This window comes from Adiantum capillus-veneris, chromosome 25 (assembly GCF_014529385.1).
Source record: "Adiantum capillus-veneris isolate H3 chromosome 25, ASM1452938v2, whole genome shotgun sequence".
Taxonomy (NCBI): Eukaryota; Viridiplantae; Streptophyta; class Polypodiopsida; order Polypodiales; family Pteridaceae; genus Adiantum; species Adiantum capillus-veneris.
This window is the reverse complement of record NC_140955.1, coordinates 113,779,669-113,798,963: the sequence shown is the minus strand read 5'-3', so window position 1 is coordinate 113,798,963 and position 19,295 is coordinate 113,779,669. Positions and strand designations below refer to the sequence as shown.

Here is a 19,295-nt window from a genome sequence, read left to right as displayed (position 1 = left end):
GGCATGCTCATCCCTTCGCATTACTGGTATAGTAGGATGTAGCTTCACCTTGTAAAGCATGAGAACAACTCTTCTAGTATTCCCAAAGAGCTTCTTTCCACAAGTTCCAATTCTTACATTGATCAATTTTTACAAATATAACAATGTCTAGTCCTTTAAAAGCCTCCTCAAAAGCTTCTATCTCCAACAGGAATCCGTTTACCACCTTCCAAGCCACGAGGATATATGTCACACTTTCTTTTTGATGGGCTAAAGGTTTCTCTCCGTAGATTGCACACGAGTATTACGCACACCAATAACACATTAAAAAAGATAGGGTACCACCTACCTACTCGCATTGAAGAATTTAGACAATTCAAGGCTTGAATGATGCCTTCATTTACACATCTCATAGCTTACCATCGAGTGCCTCATATGCAAAGTTGAACACCTCAGTGGGGGTTGTGCAAGGTGGTTCTAGGAAACTAGGTAGTCAAATGAATTACTCAACAAATTAATCAGTTACTTTCAACTTGTCAATGCACCAAGTGGAGCAACTTAAGTTGCTCTTTGAATGGAATCAACAATTACCGTTCTTCCGGTGTAATTAACTCAATTAGACACATCTGTTCTTCTGACGTGTCATGTGTAACACATGGGTAGCTGAGGTAGCTACACTGAAATTTTTTTGTTGGAACCAATGCCTGGCCCGAATTGAGGGCTCTCAGGCGTGCTCACATGGGAGGATATATTGCTTTCAACCGCGTAACCGCCTCAAGAATGATTTCTCTGTGCCCAAAAGCGCTGACCCTTAAGAACCCTTCCCCTGATGGCCCAAACATGTCTCCTGGAGTAATCAGGACATGGGCTCTTTCCAACCACTCATCGCAGACCTCATCGGAACTTCGTCCAGGAATCTGGACCCAGATATAAGGCGAGTTCAAACCTCCATGAGCTTCTAGTCCAAAGGATGCAAACGCATTCAGGAGGATTCTTGCATTCTCCTTGTAGTACTCAATAATTTTCATCAATTCCTGCACAAAAAATAAACAGTTCATAACAAATTGGGTCTCTTGAGACACTCAATGCTTTCAATACCATTTTCTTACTGACCTCAATTCCTTCTTGGGTAAGGCATGCTGAGCCACCAGCTTGGGCAATATTTGAAGCACCAGCTGGTGCCACTAGCAATGTAACTCTACTATAGTCACTGACAACTGGTTTTCCATTGGCAAACACCACCGAGTCAGGAACAACTACCCATCCTAGGCGTACTCCCGTGAATCCAGCTAATTTTGAGAAGGAGCCAATCTCTATAGCCACCTGCAAAGATTCATACCAAAAAAATGAAACAAGCACCCACACCAACACACACCAACACACACAATGCACCTGCAATCATGTGCATTATGTTGTGGGTGAGCATGCACAAACACAGATTCTTTAGGTACAAACCTCTGTTGCTCCTGGAATTTCATATATTGATTTAGGGCTGCCGTCTGCTATGAAGGCTGCATAAACAGCATCATAGAGTATAATAGACCCATTCTTTCTGGCAAAGGAAACAAGGTCTGCCAATTGTTCCCGCGTAGCTGCTATTCCTGTTGGATTGTTTGGAGAGCAAACATAAATCAGATCTGTGCGCGGTGCATTTGATAAATCTGGGAAGAAACCTCCGTCAGGTTTACTCGACAAACGAATCACATTTTGACCAAACAGATTGCACATCTGAGGTATAACCTGTCGCCATAACGAAGGAACAGATCAGAAAAAAGCAAAACATCATATTTGTACCCATATTTTGTACCTTGTAATGAGAAAACTCACAGGATAAGTTGGGTCTGGTACAGCCATTGTAACAGCAGATCCAAACATCATCTACACCATAAAAATATGTCACACTCTCATGGTTACTCATCATGAGATGAGGAGCTCGCAGAATACTGCACACGTATAAAAGAGCAGAGTATAAAGATACAAGATAGAACATAATGGACAGTCTCATTCTATTATACATATTCTCTATGGAGATATGTCATCACCAGAGGCAGTGTCTTAGGTTGCATCTCATGGTAGTATGGCCACTTTGCCCTTGCACATGCACTCTGGTCCATTATTTTGTCATGGACTATTTTTTAGCTAGTTAGACCAAATCTAGTCTATTTGCTCCATTGTTTAAGATGTCACACATTTATTAGCTCTGGCACCCTCTCCTAGCCCCAAATCTGGTTCATTGTTAGGGGCTCCCATTTCCCACACCAAAGTCATTATACACATATATAAGTGACCTCTAGGCTCTCGGGCTTCATTTTTACAATCAATGAGTATCCATCAGTATTCATTCATTCTAAAATTACTGACTTATGCTCTTGGATCTGTCACAACTTGGTGACGTGGCACTACTGACCTGACCAGAGAGAAGCAGAGCAGCAGTGAAGAGCCGAGAGCAACCAGAACCCAAACACCTGGCTCCCACTCCAACTGCCTGTGAATCATGGCAGGATTGCTGAAAATTCCCGAGACTATACAAACGTGATGACATTGGATCATGTTTCTGAGAAATGATGTGGGACACCCCAAGAACTGTCGTGGATGCTTTGGGAGGTTTTTGAAAAACCTTAGATATGCATAAATGATGCATGTAGAAAGTGTATAGATGCGATCTAAACGGTTTTAGGGTTAGAATTTTTGCATCGAGGTCATAGATGCGAAGTGACCGGTTTTAGGGTTAGCGTTTTTGCATCAAGGTCATAGATGCAACTGATCATTGCGTTTGTTTGGCCAGTCATTGACTCTCTCTCTAAAAAGGTGGTCCATCTCTTTGTTAGAGTTGAAATCCTATACGCACATTGATTTTCTCTCTCTAGAATTTGTTAAATTTTCTCTTTAAACTTGAGATTCTAATTTTCTCTTGTTATAGATTTTCTCTCTAAAACGAGTTTTCTCTCTCTAAAACAGAATTAAAATAGCATTATAAAAGAAAAGCACTTTTCTTCTCTTTTTCAGGGGAAGGGGGGGGGGGCTTGCTTTTTGGGGATCTGCTATTGTTGCAAGTCCTCTGGCCCTATAGAAGCAACCCTCTAGGGCATCACTTGCATACACAGAACTCGGAGCTTGATGTAGCGTGATTGCATGAGCACCAACTCTCGGATTTCAACCCTCCGACTCTTTGTACGAGAAGGGCGCTAACAATGGCAGTTCGGCCGAGCCCACCAACTATGTGAAGGGGCGTCTCTCTCCCACAAGAATTGGGCACGAAGATGACCGACTACAAAGAAAACTTCCTACAGCTATCTGAAGATGGATTTGTGATTCGCCCGAGCTACATGGATACCCAACTATCTCATGGTTTGAGATGTGCTATTGGTCAAATTCGTACATCCTCACACCAGCTGGAAATTGAATTTGGCAGATTTAGGGGAGTCCCACCTGAGAGCAGAATTTGCAAGTTATACGGAATGGAGCCGGAGACAGAATTACACTACATATGCCATTGCACCGTATACTATGACATACGTGGACGTTTCCATTGCCTATTTAAAGAAGGCTTTGGACCTCTAGATAGAGTCATGCAATACCAAGATCAAAGATGCTTAGGCTTGTACCTACTGGAACTACATCGGCATAGGGATAATCTAATGAGAAGACAAAGAGCACTACGGCCTCAGAAGCAGATCACAGATTCCTTCGGATCGAGAGAAGCAGGAGTGGAAGGAGAAGCAAGAGGCCAGCAGCCAGCACAAAGGAGTACCCACATTCATACCAAAGGCACCCTCATTGACAGGGCAATTGAGCTTAGGAAATCGAGACCACCACGACCAAGATGCAGAAGCACACTTCCCTTAAAAATCATCAATAAGGGAATTTCAGTTGTTGATAACATCTCCCCGATGAGTGTAAATGGTGTATATAATACTTTGTATTTAGTTTTTCACATTCACATTTATTTTCACACTTAGTACTTTAGTACTAAGGTACCCAGACATTGTAACAGATTCACCACTTTTGTATCAGTTTGGTCTCATAGGTCATTCTGGCCTTTTGAAGACGTTAATATAACATTTCATTTCATCTCTCTCTCTCTCTCTCTCTCTCTCTCTCTCTCTCTCTCTCTCTCTCTCTCTCTCTCTCTCTCTCTCTCTCTCTCTCTCTCTCTCTCTCTCTCTCTCTCTCTCTGTGTGTGTGTGTGTGTGTGTGTGTGTGTGTGTGTGTGTGTGTTTGTTACAGTTCAACTATTTCAAGTTGTTTTAAGTGATATAGTGCTCGAAAGTTTTGCAGATTGTAGTTGTCTTTGTGTTCTCGTCCGATCCTTCGCCGGAAGTGATTACAGTGGTATTAGAGCTTCAGCTACTCCCTTGCCCTCTGCAAACCGAACCACAGTCCTAACAACATGGAAGGAGAACATGGAGATCATCAAAACTGACAAGCCGAAAATCCACCGAGTCGTACTCAGAAGCATCTAGAGTGGACCCATGCTCAATATGTGGTGCCACAATTGAAGTAACTCGCTGAACAACAAAAGCGAATCCAACTGATGATCGGATTGATTTGGAGGCTTTGCACAACTACATGGGTCCTCTTAATCCTCCTGTTACCCTTCCTATCCCTCAACCAAATTCTCAGATTCACTCCTCTTCCTCCTACCATTTCTCGTAATCCCCTTCACGTCAAAGCTCTGAAGGCAAGAGAACAAACTATCCAACTGAAGCACAAAAACAAAGAGTTATTGTTGGACTTGAGTACACCAGCAGATCTTGGAGAGACGTCAGCTTAGGAATGAATCCTATAATTTTTGGGTTGCAAACATGAACCATGAATTTTGTTATATGAAATTTGTATGAATTTATGACAAATGATGATTATGATTATGATGATGACGATCTTGAGTGTGCAATCGGCATCCACGCATGATCCAATGTCCTTTTATAGGCATTGGCTATGATCCTAGCCACACGACAGATTTTCTAACACACTCGAGATGCCTGTAGCTAGCTTACCCTTTTATGCACATTGCCATCATTGCACAAGTATGCATGACTGAATGATCACTCGAGGGACTTATTTTGGGTAAACATTGTGTAAATGTTAAGAAGTGTAGACATCACTTTCTTTTTCTTTTGCTATATCCTATGATCGAGGATGATTGCTTTGATTTTAGAGGGCAGTATGTGATAGGTTTTAGGGTTAAGGTTTCTATGTCAAGGTCATACATGCAACTGATCATTGCGTTCGTTTAGCCCATCACAAACTCTCTCTAAAAAGGTGGTCCATGCCACTCTCTTTGTCAAAGCAAGAATCTTTTACACGCATAGGTTTTCTCTCTCTAAAATCTGCTGATTTTCTCTCTCTATTGCAGATTTTCTCTAAAATCCGTGGTTCTCTCTAAAATCTGGTGATTTTCTCTCTCTAAAGTGAAGTTATAATAGCAATATAAAAAGAATTGGCGCTTTTCTTCTGTTGCAGGAACTCTAGGCCTATTAAACTTGCAGATTGACGCCGCGTGATTGCATCAGCACCAACTCTCAAATTTCAACCCTCCGACTCCTTGTACGAGACGAGTTCAACTAATAAAGAAAGACCCGAACAAGGGCGCCGACAGTGGGAGTTCACGGCCACTAACTGTGCAAAGGGCATGCTGCTCTAACATCTACTCTCTCTCTCCGCCTTCACTCTTTATTACACTTCAATTGTTTCAAGTTGTTTGAAGTGATAAAGTGTTCAAGAGTTTTGCAAATTGAAGTTGTCTCTGTGTTCCCGTCCGATCCCTCAACGGAAGTGATTATGTAGTAGGCTTGGACACCCCAGCGAGAAATCAATAGCAACACACGAGTAAAAACTACAGCAACTGAACTTGAATAGAGAGAGAGAGAGAGAGAGAGAGAGAAGAAGAAGAAGAAGAATCGACACGAAGCCGACCAATTCCGCTTCCAGATGCACTGATAGACTAGCCCAAAAGACAAGTGCCCCTTTCGGTAATTCTTTCTTTATTGATGATTCGCAAAGTAAGATGGCCGAGGAGCACCTCCTCTGCAATCTGCGTGCTATAAAGTGCCAAAGAGCGCCCATATTTATAGGCCAAAGGCCAAAAAGCATCAGATATGAAAAGCTCGCACCAAAAAAAAAAGTTCCTAAAATTTTGATATTTCCCTAAAAGTCTGTTGCTAATTCCATGCTTAGGGTTAGGGTTAGGGTTAGGGTTTCTGCAGTTTTAGGGTTAGGGTTTCCAGAATTAAGGTTTGCAGGTTTTAGGGTTAGGGTTTCCAAAATTAGGGTTTCAAAAGTTAGGGTTTCTTGCAGAAATTAGGGTTAGGGTTTTCTGCTCTCGGGCAACCACCTCATCACTTTGTGACACTTCTTCTGTTACTTGTTCTTCTTAGGGTTTAGGCCCCTCGGCCGGCATCTGTAAGTTGGCTCCATTCTTTAGGCTTTGACACGTCAGCAGTTTGTTACAGTGATCTATGTGCATCAACAATTCCGGGCTACATGAGATGACTAACTTGATTGTTTGCATCTGAGAGCTCAGTGTGATTGGTTTGTGGGATACATGCTTTGTAAATGTAGTGTCTTGTGGGGATGGTTATTGGCATGTCTGCATGAATTGTGAGAAAAGATGTGAACTTGATAGTGATGAGATTTGCGTGGCAGATTTCTGAAAATTGCGCTGGCTGATGACATGGCAGGCTGTACGGATTCTCGTGATTTACGCTGGCAGCTTTTTGGCTTTGCTTTTGGACCAGAAGCTTTTGAGTTTTAAAGGCTTTTTATTGTAACTGCTTCTTTCTTCAGGAATCTATAGCCCGCCTGGCTGTAGCGAGAGAGGAGCAACAACGTCTTCGACGGGGCATTGCTTCCCTGCAAAGGATGCATGAGCAGCACCCATACAGTCCATGGTTGGAGGAGCAATTGCAGCAGGCTCGCTAGGAGCTTGCCAGCATAGAGGAGAGGCGTCATGAGTTTGCTTTCCATCGACAGGCATCTCAGTGGACCCAGGTGGGTGACAAAGTCACAGAGTTACGGGGGCGTTCTTTGAGATAGTGGGACCCCGGCATGCGCACGCCAATGTCAGCCAATTGAGGAGGCCTGACATGTCAATTGCTTCAGTGCCAGAGGACATACATGCAAGTTGCTATTGACTTTCACCGTGACTTGTTGTCAGTAGAGCCTCAGTCAGAGCGTCAGGATGCATACAGAGAGCAGGTTTGCCTTGTCTTGTGACTGAGGAGATGCGCCAGAGGCTTGAGCTACCTCATCAGCTAGAGGAGCTCCACGTGGCCCTCAGAGCACTTCCCCTGAGGATGGTTTGACTCCCAGTTTTTTCTTAAGAGTATTGGGACTTGTTTGTCTCAGACCTCTGTAGCCCTTTTCAGTACATCTTACACACAGGAGAGATGCCTGACAGTATGAGTGAGGGCTTGATTTACCTCATTCCCAAGGAGGGTGGCTCCTTGGATGAGATTCGGCAGTGGCATCCCATCACCCTCCTTAACTCAGCCTACCAAATTCTTGCCAAGGCTCTGAGTTTGAGGATTCAGCCACTTCTAGAGAGCATTATACATGGGACCAAGACAGGTTTTGTCAAGGAGCGCAGTATCCTTGACAACATCTTTACTTTTGGGGAGGCATCTGCCCTGCGCGCCTCTGTGGTGAGGATATGGTGATACTTTCTTCTCGATTTTGAGAAGGCCTACAATAGAGTTGACTGGGACTTTTTGGAGGGTACTCTTCATAGGATGGGCCTCTCAGATGCCTGGATTAGAGGTGTGTCAGCTCTTTACAAACGTGCACACAGTCAGGTGCTTTTGGCAGGAGGTAGAGGAGATCGGTTCATGCTCACACGTTCGGTGAGACAAGGCTGCCCTCTTGCCCCCTTCCTCTTTCTGTTCTATGCTGAGGCAATGAGCAGATTTTTGGATTCACATTAGGTTGGTTTACGTGGCTTAGCCCTTCCTATTCTAGGCGATGAGCTACTGGATGCTGAGTTTACAGACGACTCATCTTTGTACTTGAGGGCCAGGAGGCCAACCTACACAGGTGTGAACAGGCCCTTGAGACCTTTTGTTGTGCATCAGGCGCACTGATCAACTGGAGGAAGGCAGTGGTTTCTCGATTGGCAATGCTCCTACGCCTGATTGGCTGCCCGGTGAGGGTTTCAGATGGATCCCCCCAAGGACTGCAGTTCGTTACTTGGGCTGTCAGATTGGTTTGGACTTGTCTCCTAAGCAACTGATTGCTCCCCTCCTCTTGTCCATCAAGAGGAAGTTGCTACATTGGAGTTCGGCACGACTTTCTTTGGCAAGCACAGTTGTAGTGGCCAACCAGGTGTTGTTGGCTACTATGTGGTACATTACATCTTATTCGATCTCTTCGAACTCCTGCATCAGTAGCCAGGTAGAGAGGCTGATCAAGAATTTCCTTTGGTCACGGCGCGACACTCAGATAGCCCGGGCCAAAGTGGCCTGGCAAGTCATCACTCTACCTTTCCCCGGGGGGGGGGGGGGGGGGGGATCATAGACCCAGCACAACAGAGCAGAGCCCTTCTTGAGAAGTTTGTTGTCAAAGGACTGCTTCCAAGGGAGAAGCCTTGGAAGGAGTTTTTGCTTCAGCGGCTTAGAGCTAGAGTGCCTCAGGATAGAGGCTCCTTGGAGACCTTCCACCAGGTGGATTTTCACAGAGATGCGCAGAGTGGGCCTGAGCAGGAGACTAGAGGGCCGTTTTGCTGGGAGCCTTCTTCGATCCTAGGAGCAGCTGCGGAGAGGCCTGGGGCAACACTAGCCTACTTGCACGGAGGAGCGCACGAAGGAGCGCTTGAGACAACCCCTTGTTTGGAACCCCATGGTCAGCACTTAGAGGGGCCACTTGGTTGGTAGTAGGCCTCAGGTTTCTTTGGATTCCATGGCAAAGGGTCCAGCACGCACTTTAGGTGACTAGCTATAGTTCTCAGGTTTCTCAGAGGAGCTTCAGAGCATCCAGCTACAGGGCATGAATGATGAGAGCATGTGCGAGGACATCACAGAGGTAGTACCAGTTGAGTGGCTTACACCTCTCGAGTCAGCAACGCCCAGATGGATGGGGGCCTTCATGCGATTGGAGGTCCTCATCACAGTTCGGGTTTGCTCAGAGACTGTACCTTCCATGTTTTTCGAGTTACAGGGTGAGGGCCGTTTACACAGAGTCTCAATAGAGGCCCCACAGGTTGTAGAGTGTTGTTTTCAGAGGATCCGAGTTGTGGGCATATGTGGGAGGACTTGTGTCATAGATCCTAACCTAGCAGCTCTTGAGACAGGCCATTGGAGGTTGTAGCCCGGCATTACAGTTTGAGCTATCCTCCACCAACAGGATGATAGCGATACAGGAGAGTCGACCTACACTCCACAGCTTGCTACAGAGTTTACTCCACAGAAGTGGTGCAGTGAGAGAGAGGAGTGTTGGTCGTCTGTGGCTTGACACTCTGGTTCATCTGGCAGGCCCACTGCTTCAGCATCTTTGAGGCTCGCCTTGTGCCACCAACAAAGACTGTTCGAGATTTTTGGCTAGAGCTGATCCATACTCTCAGGGGACAGTTCGAGAGACTCCAGGGCAGCTTTGACCACATGCGGGAGCGTAGAGAGGCATTCCTTCGACTCTAGCACCCTGGGCCTTTCTTCACCATGGTCCAAGGTGTGCTCAGATGGCACTACCATCCACCTGTGTGGATTTTCCCTCCTCACATCGCCTTATTTAGCCTCATTGTACATATGCTGTTTTTTCATTGGGAGAGTCTCCCCTTCTGTTTGTTGTAGCCCTCTCTAGTAGAGGTGGTTGTAGCCCTATAGGCAGTTTCATTGACTAATAGAAGGATCTCTTTCTCGGAAAAAAAAGTCAAAAATAAGTGAGGTTCTCTCGCTTGAGACATCCGAGTATAAATATTTTTAATGCGTCATTCAAAGGAATGACGAGAACACTGTGAACGTGAATATCTGTAGGCCACCAAGAACGAATACTTTTGATGTGTCACATCAAACGGGTGACAAAGAGCATTGAGAAAGAGTATTCGACAATCCGAAATGCACATCTCTGATGTGGATCATGGGATGGGTGACATAGAGCATTGTGAAGGAGCTGTTTCGTAAGTTCGGACTAAATGATGGGTATTCTTGATGCGTAACACGGTGGGTCACAAGAGCATCGAAAAGGAAATATGCCATAATAATGAGGTTCCGAATTGATTTAGAGTTGTGCATAAGAGATGAGACAGCCACTTGAATGAAGCTTAGTTATGAATAAGCTTTGAGGAAATGCAGTTGCTTTCTCAAAAGCAAGTTACTTTTTGAGTGCTTTTTGGGAAAGCAGATGCTTTCCCGCAAAGGAGTCTATGTTAGCATTGCATCTATGCATGAGACTGCATCCAAGGACGCCTGAGTTGTGATTGTGTAAGCTTAATTTTCAGCTTATAAGTTTTTATTGAGTTTTGGCGGGTTCACACCTTTTCAAAAAGTGTCTAACCGCCCATCTAGTAAGTGGGCAGCCACTATTAAAAAAAGCCAGTAGAAAAATCAAGCGTCCCCATCTGTTGCTAAATTCGGCACTAGGCAATCTCTCTCTCCCTTGGCATGCACTCCATGCCATCTCATCTCGTCCAGAATTCTTGATGCACCTAGATCACAATGCATTTACCTCATCTCTTGATGCACTCACAACAATATCCAATCCTCTCATCTTGATAGAAATCACGATGCACGAGAATCTAATTCGGTTCTTATTCACTTAGCCATAATATCCAGATCTCGCTAACCTCTAACAGATTTTAGATGCACTAAGTTCGAACCATTCACCAGACAAAATGCTACAGACATTTCATCTTTCTCTACATGTCTCTAGGAATATACACGTGAAACAGCACATGTCTTCAATTCAATCAAGAAAATTTCCAATTCAATGCACATATTTTCATAAAATCATTCCGCAAATACTGTCAGCCTATCACTACCCCTAAAATCTCAAGGAGAAATTAGTGAATTTATTCAATCTAGGCAATCTATGACAAAGGAGTGAAGTAGCTCTCCTCTTGTGCAGTCCGCACAACACAAGATTCAACCTACCAATCTTCCGCATAGCAGAGTATTGGTTTTCCAAGCTACTGTCATAAACGAGTACCCAATCTCCATCTTTGATAGCATAAGGCCATAGCCTATGCTTCTCATCAAATGTTGCTTTATTCTTCAAACTTGCCTCCTTGGGTTTTTTTTTGGCTTGCTCAATATCTTCTTGACGCCTCTCAAGTTGGTGAATACGCAAAGCAAGTAAATCTTTTGTAGACATACCTACTTCCCATGGCATTATAGTCCAAGACATAACCGCCTCCTCTGTAGGCATAATGGGCTTCTGTCCATGCATCAATTCAAATGGCATATAACTTGTAACAGAGCTATGCGTAGTGCGATCAACCCATAAAGCAAAAGGTTTGATGCCCAAGCGAACAAAGAACTCATGAGCTTCATCTGCGTCCAGTTCTCCTCTATTTACCAGTACATTCATACCAAGAAATACATCTTCAAGCAAAAATTTGCATACAGCACTTGTAGCCTTTGTACGCAAAGCTCTCCCTTGAACCTGAATTTTTTTTTTCCGAGAAAAAGATCCTTCTATTAGTTAATGAAATTGCCCATAGGGCTACACCACTTCTACTAGAGAGGGCTACATCAACCATAAGGGGAGACTCTCCCAATGAAAAAACAGCATACGTACAATGAGGGCTAAATCAAGAGATGGGAGGAGGGAAAATCCTCACAGGAGGACGGTAGTGCCATCTGAGCTCACCCCGAACCATGGTGAAGAAAGGCCCAGGGCGCCAGAGTCGAAGGAACTCCTCTCTGTGCTCCCACATGTGATCGGAGCTGCCCTGAAATCTCTCGAAGTGTCCCCTGAGAGAATGGATCAACTCCAACCAAAAATCTCGAACACTCTCCGCTAGTGGCACAAGGCGAGCCTCGAAGATGCGACAGCAGCGGGGGCCAGCCAAATGAACCAGAGTGTCAAGCCACAAACAAGCTCCCAACACACCTCTCTCTCACTGCACCACTCCTGTGGGGGTAAGCTCTGTAGCACGCTGGACTGTAGGTCGACCCCCCTGTATCACTATCATCCTGCTGGTAGAGGATAGCTCAAACTCTAGTGCAGGGCCCGTGAGAGTGGACCCAAGCAACTTCCCCCCAAGTGTACTATCGTGCTATGGAAAGAGCTGGCATCAACCAAAGGACCCAAAGCCAAACCTACTGTGCCATAGGGCAGTCCCACAGACAATGACGTTGACTCTCCAAAGGATGGTCACAAGTTGCGCATGCTGTCGAAAGGCCACTATGTACTAGCCAGCTTCCCATTGCTATAGCTCTATGTGCAACTAGCCATTGGAACAAAGTGATTGGACGCGGCTGTCTGGCGTCCCACAATCTCGCCCAAAAGGCTGACAAGAACTCAGTTGTGAGACCCTCCTCCTACCAATGAGGTGTTGCAGCAGGACAAGCTTCTCTCCGTGCTATCAGTATGTGACGTCCCAGTTGAGCAGTGTACTGAAAGAAAGGGACTCCTGGATGGTCGGCTGAGGAGAAACGGTCCCTCCAAAACCACTCTCCAGGATCCCACTGCACTCGTGCAGCTCTCCCAAGCCCAAAGCCTCCAATGGCCAATCTCAAGAGCTGTTGGGTCAGGATCGATGACACAAGTCCTCCCGCAGATGCCCACTACTTGGATCCTTTGAAAACAACACTGCAACCTGTGGAGCCTCTACTGAGACTGTGTAGTCGACTCTCGCCCTGTATCTCGAAGAACACGGAGGGTATAGTCTCTGAGCAAGCTCGAATTGCGATGAGGAGCTCCAGTCGCGTGGAGGTCCCCATCCATCTGGGAGTTGCTGTCTCTAGAGGTGTGAACCACTCAGCTGGTACTGCCTTTGTGATGTCCTAACACATGCTCTACACCCCTCTCATGCCCTGCAAGCTGGATGCTCTATAACTCCTCTGGCAAACCTGAGAACTGAAGCCAGTTACCTAGAGTGCGTGTTGGACCCTCTGCCATGGGACCCCAAGAAACATGAGGCCTACTACCAACCAAGTGGCCTCTCTTTCCTTCAACCTGATTAGTGAGATCTTCTCTAGCAAGAACAATATACCTCATCTGCAAAACCCCCACTGGCATTGTAATCAAATCCACTATCCACTTGTAATACATAGCTAGTGGATAAGTAGTATGTAATCCATCTCGATGCCGTACATTAGAATATTGATGGCACACTAAACAAGTCTCCACAAACTGAGAAACATCTTTATACATTCCTTTTCACCAATAGAGGTCCTTGATTTTGACGAAAGTTGCCCATACCCCTCTGTGTCCAACACATAAGCTTTCATGAAACTCTTTAATCACTTGTTGTTGAGTTGCTTTATCACAAACAACCCGTTGTGGTACCCCTCTTGAATGCCTTTGGCTGCTTCCACAAATGACCATCTCTTAAAAAGTAGCCATAAGCCTTTTCCTGATCCTCTTGTACTCTTGATCACTCCATTCCTCTTGCTTGGTAAGAGTGTTGAGGTAGCGGCTTATCAAAATCCATTCTCCATCGTACATCTCTTCAGAAAAGACTTCAAAAACACGGACAGTACCACAGATTGCATGTAAATGAGAAGAGGTGTAGAACTTTAAGCTTCCCTTCGACGTCTACATCTCTTCACTGGGTTATCTCTTCCTGAAGCGGCCTCTCTTCCCTTCAACCTCTACGTCTCTTTACTGGTGGTAAGCATCTCCTCTTCATCTTCATACTTGGCTCTTGACAACATATCTGTAACTGGGTTACCTCTGCCTACAATATGACAAAACTCAGGATTAAGAGACTTAATAAAGCTATTTATCGCAACATTGCAATGTCCGGAGTAGAGCAATTTGCTATCATTCCTATCAATGGCAAACAATCTGTTTCTACCACAACTAAAGCACCTATGAAATATTCTTTGTCAAACCTTAGGGTAGTAGCAACACCCCAAAGTTCTCTCTTAACCTGTGAGTAACCTCTTTGACGAGCATTAAGCACTTTTGCTCCAAATTGGACTGCATACCTGTGACCATCTTCATCATCTTGACCTATAGCCCACCCAATACCTTTTGGGCTAGTGTTCACAGTTAAGATCACTGGCCTTCCACACTTATGGTCAACCTTTCTCAAGGTAGGAGCCTCGAGAAGCATCTTCTTCAATCTTTTGACGGCATCATATGAGCTTCTTCCCATACAAACCTTCTACCCTTCCTTAGCAATTGATAAAGTACCTCTGCAACATGAGCATAGTGTGGCAGTCAAATACGATAAAAAACACATGCACCTTCGAACCTTTGTAACCGATGTGCATGTTTCTTTCATCTTTCGTATAGATTCAACTTTAGTTGGACTCGGTCGTCTCCCATCTGGACCACACATATGTCCCACAATTAAAACCTCTTTAGCACCAAAAATTGATTTTTGACCTGAAAGTGTCAAGTTAGCTTCTTCAAGCCTGGATAAAATGACATCACAGTTAGCAACATGTTGAGCAACAAAGTGTTGACACCCCCTCTGATCTTTTACCTCATCTTTGAACCCTTATTCGCATCCCTTGATCAACAGATCATCAAGGAAAGGCATAGTAACATGAGGAATAAAATCTCTCAGCACCTTCTTCATACCATTCATCATATGAGCTACAGAATTAGTAGCACCCTGTGGTAGAGTGCACATCCTTACCAAACCGAGAGGTATATGCATTGTAGTAAGATCCCTGCTCTCCAAAGAAAACTGAAACTGATCATATCCCGTGTAAAGATCACCCATGGAGTAGATAGATCTACCTACAAAGGCTTCAACAAACTCATCCACAATTCACATGTACCTCGGATTGTTACCTTATTGACTGATTGCATGTCCTGAATAAACCTTAGGATACCATTCTTCTTCGAAACAGTGAACCACGATTGGAGTATGGTGCGCATGATGGTTCCAAAATACCCATCCGTATCTTCTCATTAAGCAAATCAATAAGCTTTGGCAAGTGAGCCTTAGGTACTGGGATAGGACGTAAGCTCCATGGCATGTGAGGAACAGTAAATATATCCATAGGAGAAACAACATTTGGATCTGCACAACCAATCTCATCAGGCTCAAAAGCAAAGGCTTTACCATGATTTCCCAGCATCTCTCGAAAGCATTTGATCTCCTCTTTAGTAAGGAAATCATCCTCTGTAACTAAGTCAGACTTTGTAAATAATTAATTTATTTACGAGAACAGAATCATCTAATTAGTTGTGTGTACACCAGAATAGACCTAGCAGTTCTAAGGCCTCAGGTGAGCCTAAATGCGGGCCACAACACCTCAGAGGGACCTTAGCAGAAATTACCCTGAAGCCCTAGTGAGTGGGAAATCGGGTCTTCAGAAAGGGGTAAGCAGTAGCCTCAGATTTTATGCTCACGAAAAATACGCGCGTCAGTACAAGCACATGAATGAGATGGAGTCCTTAGAACAGTGACCCTAAGGCTAATAAAGCTAATAAAGCCTTAGGGTAAGTTTCGTTAAATTAAATTTAACGGTCCGTGCCCGGGCAGGCGGCTGGACAAGTGTGAACAGGTAAAGGCGGTGCAGTGCCAGTGCGGCATTGCGCCGGCAGACCTTTGGTGTTCTCATAAAAGAATCATTGGTAGCATTTGTTAGTTAGTTGCACATTTTTAATTAATGAACTAGAAGTTTTTAAAGTCAAAAGTTGAATGGTTTTTAAGTTTTTAAAGTAAGTGTGCCACTTGGCACACTTACCAATGCAAACTAACTCTCTCACTCTCACTCTCTCTCTCTTCCTAGCGCCCCCTCTCCCTGATGGCTATTTAGGAGCCCCCCCTCCCCCATTTTCAGGGATGGCAGTGCACCTACCCCCCCTAATGTGAGCGTGCTCTACTCGGTGGAGCCCTCCATTGAAGCTTGAGAGCAGCCCCTTGCGACATATGTGGTAGCCTTGTGCTCCCATTGTCAAGAACAAGGGATCTCACAGTCATAGACACCTTCTGGTGAAGTTTCATCGCGAGAAGCTGCCGTAGACGCTCTCTTAGCAGAGTGCGGCTGCTGTAATTCTCTGTTTTCAGCCCCTAATCACCTCGATTAGGGCTGTTTTCAGCAGATCAGCCATAGAAATTCTCTTCTCTCTCCTTATCCTAAGTCTACATCAAGTTTGGCGCGATTCCATCGCGAAGAAGACCTCTGTTTCGGCGTAGGGGTGTGCACAAGTAAGAATTTCAGGTTATGTGCAGAAAATTACAGCAAGCATGTGCGTGTGCATTTTGCTTGTTTCTCTTTTGTGTTCGATGCATGAATGAATGAGCATGAAGGCAACACATAACGGAAGATGGACTCTCCTCTGTGAGAGCTTCCGATGAGCTGTTTTGGAAGATAGACTCTCTTTTCGAGAGCTTCCAACCAGTCTCGCAGAAGAGGTGAAATTCCCTAAGCAGAAAGAAAGTGGAAACACTTTCTCAGTCAGTAGTCAAAACAGAACAGAAGAAAGAATAGAGGACGGGCGTATGCCCCGTTCCTGTGCTTGTAAAGATTCTCCCTTAGTAATAAAGATATTCTTTTTATGGGGGGGGACCAACCCATCTTCTGGTCCCCAATGGAGTGTCAAGTTTTCTCTCTCCCTCTAATTCTCTTGAGTATTTGAAGTGCAATTAAACGTCAATTTACGCTTCCGTATTTTTGTGACAGTGGTATCAGAGCAAGGTCCTCTCTCTCTTCCTGAAGGGATTGACGACTCTTGGCAAACTGCAGAAATGGGAGGACGCGCGATAGAGTTCTCTCTCCTTCAACAGCAGGTGGAAGAGTTGCATAAAGCTCTCTCCCATCCAGAAGTCCAAAAGATTCTCCATACTCTTGAAAAAGGGAAGGAGAAAATGCCCATGGGATCGGGAGAAATCCCGCAGAACCCAAAGGTGCCACAACCAAGGAAAGATCCTTTGATTGGAACCTCTCGCATGCACGAGAGGCAGAAGAAACCTCCAGAACGTCATGTGCGGTTTAATCCAAAAGTTCAAGAGCAGGATCCCCCTGATTCCCCTCAGTTCTCTTTCATGAAGGATCTGGATGACATAGTTGCTCCGGAAGACATGTTTCTCGACGATCCGTCGCAGCAAGAAGTGCATTCAAGGGAAAGGACTCCTGTCCATAAGGAGTCTAAGCATAGAAAGAAGGAGCACCATAAGAAGAAACACCATAGGCAGAAAACATTCAAGTCGGGAGATAAAGATGTGAAATTCGACACCTACAATGGACGGCGTGATAATAACAAAGCTTTGGCTTTCATCCGCCAATTTGAAGTTGCATTTGCAGAAGGGAATTTCAAGGAAAGATCCAAGCTTCACCATGTCAGTTTGTACCTGAAAGGCACCGCCAGCAATTGGTGGTTAACCCTTATCCTGGAAGATCGCAAACCCCAAGATTGGACTGCCTTCAAGAAGGAGTTCTACGCACAGTTCCTTCCTCCAGACTATGAGGAAGAGGTAAAGAAAGAATGGGATCGACTTTCACAATCAGAGAACGAAACTGTTCCACGCTATGTGGATAGGTTTTGGGACGTTCTCTTGAAAGTCACTCCTTTCAAGAAGATTGACGATTCGGAGAAGAAGTGCAAGTTTGAAGCAGGTTTACATGAAGCCTTGCAAAAGGCTATGAAGCTTTACCCTCGAGGTAACTTGCAGATACTTAAGGAATCAGCCAGCATAGCTGATGGAATACATGACAAGGGTACTCCCAGGAAGATGGAGCAAAGCACTTACCATGCCAAGCAGAAGGCTCTCCATGAGCAGCCTACCTCTTCTACTTCTTCTCAAAAGAAGAAAAGAACCGCCTCCGAAGCAAAAGCAAAGCCAAATCAGCCCAAGAAAGGGAGATATCTCTCTCCTGCTGAGTTGCAACCTACATTAGTGAAGGAAGATGCTTCAAGTGCGGACAAGTTGGTCATATGAAGGGTGATTGTCCAACCAAACCTCCACAACCACCCTCTTCCAATACAGTCCCAGATGTACAGGGAAATACAACCAAGGATGGAAAAGAAAGAGCTCTTCTCAAAGCATGGGGTAGTATCAACAACCAGCGGGCTCTTATTTTGTTTGACCCTGGTAGTACAGACAACTTCATCTCTACCAAGCTAGCTGACGACCTGAACTTGCAGCCCAATCGTTTTGGAGTCTCTATTCAAGCGCAATCTGCTTTCAAAGGGCAGAACTCAAACTCTACTCCAATCATAGGGAAGTTGAATCTAAAGGTCGACGACTACAAGGATCAAGAGTCTTTCTTACTAGCTTCACTTGAAGGATGCGATGTTATCTTGGGAATGCCTTGGCACTACAAGATGCATCCCATTCCTGACTATGTTCAAAAAACCTTATCTTTTGCTCATAAAGGAAAGGAGTATCTTGTACTTGCAGATGCAGGTGATTGGCGTATTCCTATCGCCAATCACATTGCCATCAAGAAAGAAATGAAAAAGTGTGTTTCAACGTACTTGATTTTTGCAAGAGAGAGAGATGTGTCTGTTTCACAACTTTCTTCCTCTTTAGAGCAAAAAAGACTTAAGTTAATAGAAAGATATAAAGATTGTTTTGCAGATGAACTTCCAAATGAACTCCCACCTTCGCGACCTGAGGATCATACAATTGATTTGATCCCAGGAAGTTCTCCTCCAAATCAGCCCCATTATCGAGTTAGTCTAATGCAGCAAGAGGAAATTCTCAAGCAGGTTAACGAACTTTTGGAGAAGGGCTTAATAAGGCCTAGTACTTCTCCATATTGTTCACCTGTCTTGCTAGTACAGAAAAAGGATGGCACATTCCGCATGTGCATAGACTATAGATCTCTAAACAAGATCACAATCAAGAATCGATTTCCAATCCCTCGGATTGACGACATTCTTGATAAGTTACAAGGAGCCAGTGTCTTTAGTCGTATAGACTTGAAGAGCGGTTATCATCAAATCCGCATAGCTCCTCAGGATGTGCATAAGACTTCATTTAGAACAACCTTCGGGTTGTATGAATTTCTAGTGATGCCTTTTGGGCTCACTAATGCACCAACTACATTCAACAGAATGATGGATAGAATCTTCCACTCATACAGAAGCTTTACAGGCGTTTTCTTTGATGACGTCTTGATCTTCTCAGAGACGGAAGACGAACACTATAAGCATCTCGCCATAGTGTTTGAAGAATTACGCAAACACAAATTATTTGTGAATGCTAAGAAGAGTGAGTTCTTTCTAAAAGAAATCCACTATTTGGGCCATAT

At 44.6% G+C, this 19,295-nt stretch overlaps 1 protein-coding gene across 1 annotated transcript in view; it reads right to left on the bottom strand.

Annotated features, from left to right (window-relative positions):
• Nucleotides 1-469: 469 nt before the first annotated feature.
• The window catches only part of LOC147425489 (LL-diaminopimelate aminotransferase, chloroplastic-like), a 37,591-nt gene continuing 18,765 nt past the window's right edge, over nt 470-19,295 (bottom strand). Inside the window, exons 7-10 of the mRNA XM_086500325.1 lie at nt 1,807-1,857; nt 1,435-1,719; nt 1,093-1,302; nt 470-1,013 (exon numbers count right to left, since the gene is read on the bottom strand). Coding sequence (XP_086356451.1) covers nt 714-1,013; nt 1,093-1,302; nt 1,435-1,719; nt 1,807-1,857 — 846 coding nt within the window. The 3' untranslated portion in view covers nt 470-713. The remainder of the gene's footprint in view (nt 1,014-1,092; nt 1,303-1,434; nt 1,720-1,806; nt 1,858-19,295) is intronic.